Source organism: Salvelinus fontinalis, chromosome 12 (assembly GCF_029448725.1).
Source record: "Salvelinus fontinalis isolate EN_2023a chromosome 12, ASM2944872v1, whole genome shotgun sequence".
In the NCBI taxonomy this organism is placed as follows: domain Eukaryota; kingdom Metazoa; phylum Chordata; class Actinopteri; order Salmoniformes; family Salmonidae; genus Salvelinus; species Salvelinus fontinalis.
The window spans coordinates 55240681-55253410 of record NC_074676.1 but is presented as its reverse complement, the minus strand read 5'-3'; the positions used below and the strand labels follow the sequence as shown (position 1 = coordinate 55253410).

The 12730-nt window shown below is 43.3% G+C and overlaps 1 protein-coding gene across 1 annotated transcript in view; it reads right to left on the bottom strand.

The window, feature by feature from the left end:
- nme7 (NME/NM23 family member 7) overlaps positions 1 to 12730 on the bottom strand; it is a 177546-nt gene that overhangs the window by 136018 nt on the left and 28798 nt on the right. Inside the window, exon 4 of the mRNA XM_055941122.1 lies at positions 9933 to 10043. Within this exon, the coding sequence (XP_055797097.1) occupies positions 9933 to 10043 (111 nt within the window). The remainder of the gene's footprint in view (positions 1 to 9932; positions 10044 to 12730) is intronic.

Genomic DNA, 12730 nt, shown 5'->3' with positions numbered 1-12730 from the left:
AACACGACATAAAGAGAGACCTAAGACAACACTACATAGAGACCTAAGACAACACTACATAGAGACCTAAGACAACACTACATAAAGACACCACAACACTACATAGAGACCTAAGACAACACTACATAGAGAGAGACCTAAGACAACACTACATAGAGAGACCTAATACAACACTACATAAAGAGAGACCTAAGACAACACTACATAAAGAGAGACCTAAGACAACACTACATAAAGACACACCACAACACTACATAAAGAGAGACCTAAGACAACACTACATAGAGACCTAAGACAGCACTACATAAAGACACACCACAACACTACATAAAGAGAGAACTAAGACAACACTACATAAAGAGAGACCTAAGAGAACACTACATAAAAAGGGACCTAAGACAACACTACATAGAGACCTAAGACAACACTACATAGAGACCTAAGACAACACTACATAGAGACCTAAGACAACACTACATAGACACCACAACACTACATAGAGACCTGCCACAACACTACATAAAGAGAGACCTGCCACAACACTACATAAAGAGAGACCTAAGACAACACTACATTAAGAGGGTCATAAGACAACACTACATAAAGACACACCACTACATAAAGAGAGACCTAAGACAACACTACATAAAGAGGGACCTAAGACAACACTACATAGAGAGAGACCTAAGACAACACTACATAGAGACCTAAGACAACACTACATAAAGAGGGACCTGCCACAACACTACATAAAGAGAGACCTGCCACAACACTACATAAAGAGGGACCTAAGACAACACGACATAAAGAGAGACCTAAGACAACACTACATAGAGAGACCTAATACAACACTACATAAAGAGAGACCTAAGACAGCACTACATAGACACACACACAACACTACATAATGAGAGAACTAAGACAACACTACATAAAGAGAGACCTAAGAGAACACTACATAAAAAGGGACCTAAGAGAACACTACATAAAAAGGGACCTAAGACAACACTACATAGAGACCTAAGACAACACTACATAGAGACCTAAGACAACACTACATAAAGACACCACAACACTACATAGAGACCTGCCACAACACTACATAAAGAGAGACCTGCCACAACACTACATAAAGAGAGACCTAAGACAACACTACATAAAGAGGGTCATAAGACAACACTACATAAAGACACACCACTACATAAAGAGAGACCTAAGACAACACTACATAAAGAGGGACCTAAGACAACACTACATAGAGAGAGACCTAAGACAACACTACATAGAGACCCAAGACAACACTACATAGAGACCTAAGACAACACTACATAAAGAGGGACCTGCCACAACACTACATAAAGAGAGACCTGCCACAACACTACATAAAGAGGGACCTAAGACAACACGACATAAAGAGAGACCTAAGACAACACGACATAAAGAGAGACCTAAGACAACACTACATAAAGAGAGACCTAAGACAACACGACATAAAGAGAGACCTAAGACAACACGACATAAAGAGGGACCTAAGACAACACGACATAAAGAGAGACCTAAGACAACACGACATAAAGAGAGACCTAAGACAACACTACATAAAGAGAGTCATAAGACAACACTACATAAAGAGAGACCTGCCTCAACACTACATAAAGAGGGACCTAAGACAACACTACATAAAGAGGGACCTAAGACAACACGACATAAAGAGAGACCTAAGACAACACGACATAAAGAGAGACCTAAGACAACACTACATAAAGAGGGACCTAAGACAACACTACATAAAGAGGGACCTGCCACAACACTACATAAAGAGGGACCTAAGACAACACTACATAAAGAGGGACCTAAGACAACACTACATAAAGAGAGACCTAAGACAACACTACATAAAGAGAGACCTAAGACAACACTACATAAAGACACACCACAACACTACATAAAGAGAGACCTAAGACAACACTACATAAAGAGGGACCTAAGACAACACTACATAAAGAGAGACCTAAGACAACACTACATAAAGAGAGACCTAAGACAACACTACATAAAGACACACCACAACACTACATAAAGAGAGACCTAAGACAACACTACATAAAGAGAGACCTAAGACAACACTACATAAAGAGAGACCAAAGATAACACTACATAAAGAGAGACCTAAGACAACACTACATAAAGAGAGACCAAAGATAACACTACATAAAGAGAGACCTAAGACAACACTACATAAAGAGAGACCTAAGACAACACTACATAGAGAGAGACCTAAGACAACACTACATAAAGAGAGACCTAAGACAACACTACATAAAGAGGGACCTGCCACAGCACTACATAGAGAGGGACCTAAGACAACAACACAACATGGTAGCAGTACAAACATGGTACAACATTTGTTAGGCACAGACAACAGCACAAAGGGCAAGAAGGTAGAGACAACACCTCACGCGAAGCAGCCACACCTGTCAGTAAGTGTGTCCATGATTGAGTCATTGAATATAGAGATAAAACGGTCCAGTTTGAGGAGTTTTTTTGCGGCTCGTTCCAGTCGCTAGCTACAGCGAACTGAAAGGAAGAGCCACCAAGGGAAGTGTATGCTTTGGGGACATTTAACAGAATGTGACTGGCAGAACAGGTGGTGTATGTGGAGAATGAGGGTTGCTTCTTACCGAACAACATTACCTTTATTTTAGAGGTGTTCACGACAAGGTTAAGGGCAGAGAAAGCTTGTTGGACACTAAGAAAGCTTTGTTTTAGAGCATTTAACACAAAATCCGGGGAGGGGCCAGCTGAGTATAAATGGATGATAGAGCTTCCTACCGCCTGAGCTATGCTGTTGATGTAAGTTGAGAAGAGCATGGGGCCTAGGATCAAGCCTTGGGGTACTGACTTTACACATTGCACTCTCTGAGAGAGGTAGTTAGCAAACCAGGCCGAAGACCACTCAGAGACACCAATACTCCTTAGCCGACTCACAAGAATGGAATGGTCGACCGTATCAAAAAGCTTTGGCCAAATCAATAAAAACAGCACATTATTGCTTATAGTCAAGGACAGAGGGGACATCATTGATGGCCTTTAAGGTTGCAGTGACTCGGGATTGCACATTTTGGGGAATATTCAGTGGTGGAAACTTTCCGTGGGAATTAACGGGAATATATGGGAATTAATGGAAACATATGCAAATTAATATGAATACCATTTAAATGTAATGTTTTTTGCATTGGATATATTTACCATATATGGAGACAGAAACATAAACCTTATCATAAGTAGACATAATTACAAATGATTAAATTCTTCCAATATAAATTTTTAAAAATGATTTTGTTACGAATTGAACTTTAATTAAATGAGTTGACTCTTCCATGGGATGATTTCACTGATCAACAAAAGAAAGGAAATATTGAATGATCCTCAATCATCCATCGCATCTCTCAAAAACATTTTCAACATACATCTGTAAAATGATAGTCTAGAAACTAAAGCTTTGGTTGTCTTCCTCTCAGGCTTCCATGTCTTCTCCCTGGACCTCCTCAATGTCCACCTCTTGAACATCAGACTCTGAGGCCTCATCTTCACTGTCACTTTCCGACCTTGTTGTGGATGGCTCGTTGTCAGGCCCAAAAAGCCAAAAATTTCCCCGGATGGCCACCAATTTTTCAATCCTTGTATTGGTCAGCCTGTTGCGTGCTTTGGTGTGTGTGTTCCCAAACAAGGACCAGTTGCGCTCTGAGTCGGCTGATGTTGGTGGGATTTGGAGGAGGATGGAGGCAACAGGGGAAAGAGCCACAGATCCACAAAGTCCCTTCCACCAGGTGGCTGATGAGATATGATGGCACGACTGCCATATTGCATCTCCATCCCAAAGCTCTTGCTTGGAAGTGTACTTCACCAGACTGCCAAGAACCTTGCCCTCATCCAGGCCAAGGTGGCGAGACACGGTAGTGATGACACCATAGGCCTTGTTGATCTCCAGACAGGATGCTCTTGCCAGCATACTTGAGGTCCAACATGTACGCTGCGGCGTGTATGGGCTTCAGGCAGAAGTCTTCACGCTTTTTGATGTATTTCAGAACTGAAGTTTCCTCTGATTGGAGCAACAGTGAAGTGGACAGGGCAGTACGGATTTCTTCTCTTACATCTGGAAGCAGAGTCTGAACATCAGACAGGATGGCATTGTCTCCCTCAATCCGGCCAATGGCTACTGCTATACGTTTCAGGAGTTTCAGGCTGCTTTACCACTCTCTCCCAAAACACATCATCCAGGAGGATCCTCTTGATGGGGCTGTCTATAATCGGCAGACTGTGATATGGCCATTTCTTGGAGAGACTCCTTGCCCTCCAGGAGACTGTCAAACATGATGACAACACCACCCTGTGTTGCTGGGCAGCTTGTGGCGCTCTTATTCTTCTCACTTTGCTTGGTGAGGTAGATTGCTGCTACAACTTGATGACCCTTCACATACCTAACCATTTCCTTGGCTCTCTTGTAGAGTGGATCCATTGTTTTCAATGCCATGATGTCCTTGAGGAGCAGATTCAATGTGTGAGACAGCACAGCCAATGGGTGTGATGTGAGGGTAGGACTCCTCCACTTTAGACCAAGCAGCCTTCATGTTCGCAGCGTTGTCTGTCACCAGTGCAAATACCTTCTGTGGTCCAAGGTCATTGATGACTGCCTTCAGCTCATCTGCAATGTAGAGACCGGTGTGTCTGTTGTCCCTTGTGTCTGTGCTCTGTAGAATACTGGTTGAGGGGTGGAGATGATGTAGTTAATTATTCCTAGCCCACGAACATTCGACCACCCATCAGAGATGATTGCAATGCAGTCTTCTTTCTCTATGATTTTCTTGACCTTCACTTGAACTCTGTTGAACTCCGCATCCAACAAATGAGTAGATAATACATGTCTGGTTGGAGAGGTGTATGCTGGGCTGAACATTCAGAAATCTCTTCCAATACACATTGCCTGTGAGCATCAGAGGTGAACCAGTTGTATACACAGCTTGAGCAAGACATTCATCAGCATTTCTCTGACTACGTTCCTCCATTGAGTCAAAAAACACTTCTGATTCCAGGAGGACCATGAGCTGTTGCTATCGATAAGGTGTCTGATTCATCCTTTTCACCTCGAATAGAAGTAGAGGGACTTTTGTCAGAGGTTGCTTGTTGTGAGCGCTGAGGGAACTTTATGCACTTGGCCAGATGATTCTGCATCTTTGTTGCATTCTTCACATATGATTTGGCACAGTATTTGCAAATGTACACAGCTTTTCCCTTCTACATTAGCTGCAGTGATATGTCTCCACACATCAGATAGTGCCCGTGGCATTTTCCTGTTAAGATTAGAAAATAAATTGTAAAAGAAAAACAAATACAATTCCATGTACAGATAAAAACTTAAGCAGTTTAAACAACTCCTTTGTAAGATAAACGTTTTAAAATGAAACATGTATGGAAACGGGTGAATTAACACTCCTCAGTTAACAGGCTCAAGCAAGCTGAAACTCACATGTTAGCAAAAATTAACTAGCAGAAACAAGTTAGAAATGATTTAAACACACTTTACTGTAGGCTACTATTTACTAGTTAACAAAAAAAGCATGTATGTCATATAAAATAAATTCACCCCACACAGTATTGTCATGAAAACTTACCAGAAAGCATGTAGTCCTTGGCTCAGACAGTGTAGTAGTGTGGGCTCAATAGCATCTCATTAGTGTGCAAGATCTTGAGAATCAGCTGTACATGTGATGGGAGAGTGCACTGTGCATGCAGAGGGTTGCAACTCCATTGAATTGGGGATAGTTTAACCAAAATATGCCACAAGACCTAGAATTGCCTTATGTGTATCCCACAAAAAAAGGTTCACTGTTATAAGATAACTTTTTTGATGAATTTAAGCAAAATTCCAGGGCTCAACTTCCCATGGTAAATTTCCGGAAATTCACCGGAAAGTTTTCGACCCTTTGCAACCCTAGCAGTGACACAGCCATCACCTGAGTGGAAACCAGATTGCATACCAGAGAGAATACTATAGACATCAAGAAAAGCCAGTCAGTTCCACGGCCTGTTCACACCGCCATCATCCAGAAAGCAGGTCAGTACAGGTGCATCAAAGCTGGGACTGAGAGACTGAAGAACAGCTTCTATCTCAAGGCCATCAGACTGGTAAATAGCCATCACTAACTCAGAGAGGTTGCTGCCTACATTGAGACCCAATCACTGGCCACGTTAATAAATGGATCACTAGTCACTTTATACAATGTCACTTTAAATAATGTTTACATACCCTACATTACTCATCTCATATGTATATACTGTACTCTATACCATCTACTGCTACTTGCCTATGCCGTTCGGCCATCGTTCATCCATATATCTATATGTACATATTCTTTATCAATCCTTTACATTTGTGTATATAAGGTAGTTGTTGGGGAATTGTTAGATTACTTGTTAGATATTACTGCACGGTCGGAACTAGAAGCACAAGCATTTCGCTACACTCACATTAACATCTGCTAACCATGTGTATGTGACAATTAACATCTGCTAACCATGTGACCATTAACATCTGCTAACCATGTGTATGTGACCAATAACATCTGCTAACCATGTGACCATTAACATCTGCTAACCATGTGTATGTGACCAATAACATCTGCTAACCATGTGTATGTGACCAATAACATCTGCTAACCATGTGTATGTGACCAATAACATCTGCTAACCATGTGACCAATAACATCTGCTAACCATGTGACCAATAACATCTGCTAACCACGTGTATGTGACCATTAACATCTGCTAACCATGTGACCAATAACATCTGCTAACCATGTGACCAATAACATCTGCTAACCATGTGACCAATAACATCTGCTAACCATGTGACCAATAACATCTGCTAACCATGTGACCAATAACATCTGCTAACCATGTGACCAATAACATCTGCTAACCATGTGACCAATAACATCTGCTAACCATGTGACCAATAACATCTGCTAACCATGTGACCAATAACATCTGCTAACCATGTGTATGTGACCAATAACATCTGCTAACCATGTGACCAATAACATCTGCTAACCATGTGTATGTGACCATTAACATCTGCTAACCATGTGTATGTGACCAATAACATCTGCTAACCATGTGACCAATAACATCTGCTAACCATGTGTGTGACCAATAACATCTGCTAACCATGTGTATGTGACCAATAACATTTGATTTCATTATTGACAAGATTTTCCAACACTTTTAATAAACAGGGCAAGATAGAAATTGGCCTATAAGTTAGGATCAGCTTGATCTCCTCCCCCCTTTAAATAAAGGATGAACTGTGGCTGCCTTCCAGCTCAGCCATGTGCTTCCTGTCAGTAACAACCACATCATCAACATTAAGGGACGTGGGCAGCTTTGAGGAAGAGGGTTTAGAACGAATAGAAGGAACGTCCCCTTTTCAAGTCAATGATGGCGTAGTGGTTGGAATGGCGGCCATCAGTTTACCAGTCAAATCGCCCAGGGTTAGAGGTTCCAAGCTCATTCTATTCATCGTTTGCTACACCTTGGACTGGCGGCCATCAGTTTACCAGTCAAATCGCCAGGGTTAGAGGTTCCAAGCTCATTCTATTCATCGTTTGCTACACCTTGGACTGGCGCCCATCAGTTTACCAGTCAAATCGCCCAGGGTTAGAGGTTCCAAACTCATTCTATTCATCGTTTGCTACACCTTGGACTGGCGCCCATCAGTTTACCAGTCAAATCGCCAGGGTTAGAGGTTCCAAACTCATTCTATTCATCGTTTGCTACACCTTGGACTGGCGCCCATCAGTTTACCAGTCAAATCGCCCAGGGTTAGAGGTTCCAAGCTCATTCTATTCATCGTTTGCTACACCTTGGACTGGCGCCCATCAGTTTACCAGTCAAATCGCCCAGGGTTAGAGGTTCCAAGCTCATTCTATTCATCGTTTGCTACACCTTGGACTGGCGGCCATCAGTTTACCAGTCAAATCGCCAGGGTTAGAGGTTCCAAACTCATTCTATTCATCGTTTGCTACACCTTGGACTGGCGCCCATCAGTTTACCAGTCAAATCGCCCAGGGTTAGAGGTTCCAAGCTCATTCTATTCATCGTTTGCTACACCTTGGACTGGCGGCCATCAGTTTACCAGTCAAATCGCCAGGGTTAGAGGTTCCAAACTCATTCTATTCATCGTTTGCTACACCTTGGACTGGCGCCCATCAGTTTACCAGTCAAATCGCCAGGGTTAGAGGTTCCAAACTCATTCTATTCATCGTTTGCTACACCTTGGACTGGCGCCCATCAGTTTACCAGTCAAATCGCCCAGGGTTAGAGGTTCCAAACTCATTCTATTCATCGTTTGCTACACCTTGGACTGGCGCCCATCAGTTTACCAGTCAAATCGCCCAGGGTTAGAGGTTCCAAACTCATTCTATTCATCGTTTGCTACACCTTGCTTGTTTCAGCAAGTGGCAACAAAGTTTCATCACGTTGTTATCACAGAAACGGACTCAACCGTTACGAAAGTCTGGCTGTCCTGTCTTCAGTCAGCTGTTTGTTCTAAAAAAAAGCTAAAAGATTAGGACAGTAATTTTAATTTTCATCACAGCCTTTATCCCTAACTGTCGATTACAGGGTTATAGGTAACTGTGCCAGCCCTAGTGAGGAGGACAGGATATTATTGGCAAACCACATGAGGCATCAAATTGCAAGGTAATGTATTACAAACCCACCTCCGGATGGAAAGAACATAGACAGAGGACAAACTAATCTTACACACAGACACAAAGACAACCTTTCTGCTTTGTCTGCAATCTAACAGAGCCTGTTTCTGCCTGCTACCGTTAGGTAACCTCACTCCAGGTCACCTGTCACGCCATATGTTGACAGCAGGTAATAACACAACCCATGTCCCCTGGCACGCCATATGCTGACAGCAGTTAATAACACAGCCCAGGTCCCCTGGCACGCCATATGTTGACAGCAGGTAATAACACAGCCCAGGTCCCCTGGCACGCCATATGTTGACAGCAGGTAATAACACAGCCCAGATCCCCTGGCACGCCATATGTTGACAGCAGGTAATAACACAGCCCAGGTCCCCTGGCACGCCATATGTTGACAGCAGGTAATAACACAGCCCAGATCCCCTGGCACGCCATATGTTGACAGCAGTTAATAACACAGCCCAGGTCCCCTGGCACGCCATATGTTGACAGCAGGTAATAACACAGCCCATGTCCCCTGGCACGCCATATGTTGACAGCAGGTAATAACACAGCCCAGGTCCCCTGGCACGCCATATGTTGACAGCAGGTAATAACACAGCCCAGGTCCCCTGGCACGCCATATGTTTCTGACATATGTGAATAATCAAGCCCAGGTCCCCTGGCACGCCATATGTTTCTGACGTGTGAATAATCAAGCCCACCCCCTACCTTTGAATGGGAGGAACTTTGGTACTTGGCAGAATAAGCTGTCTGTGGCACATATCACATCTCTCTCAAAATGGTATATTCTCATCTCCCACTCTATTGTCCATAGTTGTGGAATGTTGTAACTTAGCCCTTTTCATACTAATGTATCTTTACCTCAGAGTGACCTTCCCGGGGCAAAGTAGACATGAGAGTTATGAATTGAGAAAAAGAAAGCTTTTGTTCCATCACTTAAAAACACATCTCTGAGTGGGTGCAGCTCTAGAAGTAGTAGTCCAGCAGCCCCAGGCCTGGGAGGCCATCTGACAACAAACCCTGTCATTTACACAGACACATTGAAGACTACAGCCATATGTAACTGAGCTTACTGACATTGCAATAAATCATCGGCCCCACCTAGACATTCACCTCTCAAGTCTCTCAGCAGAAATAATAACTTTTGACCTTTACCATGTCAGCTTTGTCATTTTGGCTTTGGTTAGGATCAGGTTGGCGTCATTGATCATCTGCAGAATGTCTCCCATCTTGTTGACTGCATCTGGTTTAATCATAGCAAGAGTTCTGCGGGAAAACAAGAGAGAGAGAGAGATGCTTTGTACATTGTGCGCCATGTGGATCAAAACATCACATCTCTCCCACCAGACAATATCTCTGTCACGTTCCTGACCTGTTTTCTGTTGTTTTTTTTGTATGTGTTTAGTTGGTCAGGGCGTGAGTTGGGGTGGGCATTCTATTCACGTGTATTTCGTGTCAGTGTTCGTCTTGTTGAATAAATTCTTTATGTCTGCGTGTTGGTCCGATCCATGCTCCTCCTCGTCCGAGGAGGAGGAATATGACGAACGTTACAATCTCAGCTGTCAGAAGATCATAGCATGTATGTATAGTTTGGCGGTATTCGGAGGAAGGAAAGGTCTGATAAACCTAAAGTTGGATAACCCAAACTTAACTGTTTTTAAACCACCCTCTTCACATGTTTCTTAAAATGTCAAGTTGGAGTCCAAAATGACATCAAGATACCTGAAGTCAGACACAGAGTTCAGATACCTGAAGTCAGACACAGAGTTCAGATAGCTGAAGTCAGACACAGAGATACCTGAAGTCAGACACAGAGATACCTGAAGTCAGACACAGAGTTCAGATACCTGAAGTGAGACACAGAGATACCTGAAGTGAGACACAGAGATACCTGAAGTCAGACACAGAGATACCTGAAGTCAGACACAGAGATACCTGAAGTCAGACACAGAGATACCTGAAGTCAGACACAGAGATACCTGAAGTCAGACACAGAGATACCTGAAGTCAGACACAGAGTTCAGATACCTAAAGTCAGACACAGAGTTCAGATACCTGAAGTCAGACACAGAGTTCAGATACCTGAAGTCAGACACAGAGTTCAGATAGCTGAAGTCAGACACAGAGATACCTGAAGTCAGACACAGAGATACCTGAAGTCAGACACAGAGATAGCTGAAGTCAGACACAGAGATAGCTGAAGTCAGACACAGAGTTCAGATACCTGAAGTCAGACACAGAGTTCAGATACCTGAAGTCAGACACAGAGTTCAGATACCTGAAGTCAGACACAGAGATACCTGAAGTCAGACACAGAGATACCTGAAGTCAGACACAGAGATAGCTGAAGTCAGACACAGAGTTCAGATTCTCTCTATTAACAAGAACAGCTGTTTGGGAAGAATCAATGGATTTCTTAGAGAAGTACATACAAACAGTCTTGTCAATATTTAAACACAGGCAAGAATTAATCATCCATTTAGTAACATGTACCATAGCTTCAGTGAACTTGTTAACAACTAGTTGTCTATTTTTGTTTGTGTACATACAGAACTGTATCGTCTGTATACCTGTTAACTTGTGGGCAAGCAAGTGGGAGATCATTTATATAGATGGTAAACAGAAGAGGGCCTAATATTGACCCTTGTGGGACCACAATGTTATGGTAAAGAGAGTCCGACTGAGTGTCCCCCAAAACAAACCCTTTTGACTCCTGTAAGAACCAATCCTCAGTTCACGTTATTTAGTACTGGCACGTCTGGGGTGCATTCAGTAAGGCAAAATTGTCAGAACATAACTTGCAGGTAGAAATGAAATGAAATAGGGCTGATATGACTCTATTCTTGAGGACAGAGAATCATATTTCTATCTGAACGTTCTGTAACGTTCCTGACCATTTCTATTGTCTTGTCGGTTGGATATCATCTGTGACTGCGTTTCAAATTAGATCTTGGACTTTTTTGACTGTCTGATACCTCATCTGCTGTTTGACGTCCACCCTCTGAAATGCATGTTTTCCTGGGGTTTTGATTTGAATTCCTTGTAGCTGGTCCAGAGACTGAGAGTGGTATTTGGCTGAGTGTTTTGTTGTTAAATGGTTTTGCTAAACAGGTGATTCGTACAGGCCCTGTAAGAAGTTCACAGGTGCCCCCCCTCCCCCTGTGGGGTGAAGGAACAAGCCCTACCGTGAGTCTCCTGAACCCACGCCCCGGACAGCCTTGGCCCTGATTGGCCGAGCAGTACCATCCCTCAGCCAATCAACCATCCCCCCCTTGTTCACCCTTGTATGCCCTGACTCCCCGCTTCTTTTTCACCTCTCCTTTTTCCCTGTCTTTACCTCCGCTGTGGTGTTTCAATAATTTCCCTTATTTTTCTTCCTACTGCTTTCATCCTGCTCCTAGTTGGTACCCATTTGACCTTTTCCTCTTCCTAATGTTTGTCTTCTAATTACGTCCTCTCTGATTTTCAAAGACATTCTTTCCTGTCTCTTTCACTGCCATCTTTTCTCCCTCTACTGCCATACCCATCTTTCTCACCTGTGTTTGCGTGTCCAGACGATCCAGAATGTTCCCATGCCTCCGTTTGCTTTCACAATTTGGAATAACCGCTCTTCCGGGTGGCGCAGTGGTCTAGGGCACTGCATCGCAGTGCTAGCTGCGCCACCAGAGTCTCTGGGTTCGCGCCCAGGCTGGGCTGGGTTCGCGCCCAGGCTCTGTCGCAGCCGGCCGCAACCGGGAGGTCCGTGGGGCGACGCACAATTGGCATAGCGTCGTCCGGGTTAGGGAGGGTTTGGCCGGTAAGGATATCCTTGTCTCAGTATGTAAAATGTATGCACTCTACTGTAAGTCGCTCTGGATAAGAGCGTCTGCTAAATGACTAAAATGTAAATGTAAATGTTTGTCAGATAGGAATACATCCAACTAATGGCTTCAGTGGACACATTAATGGAGGAT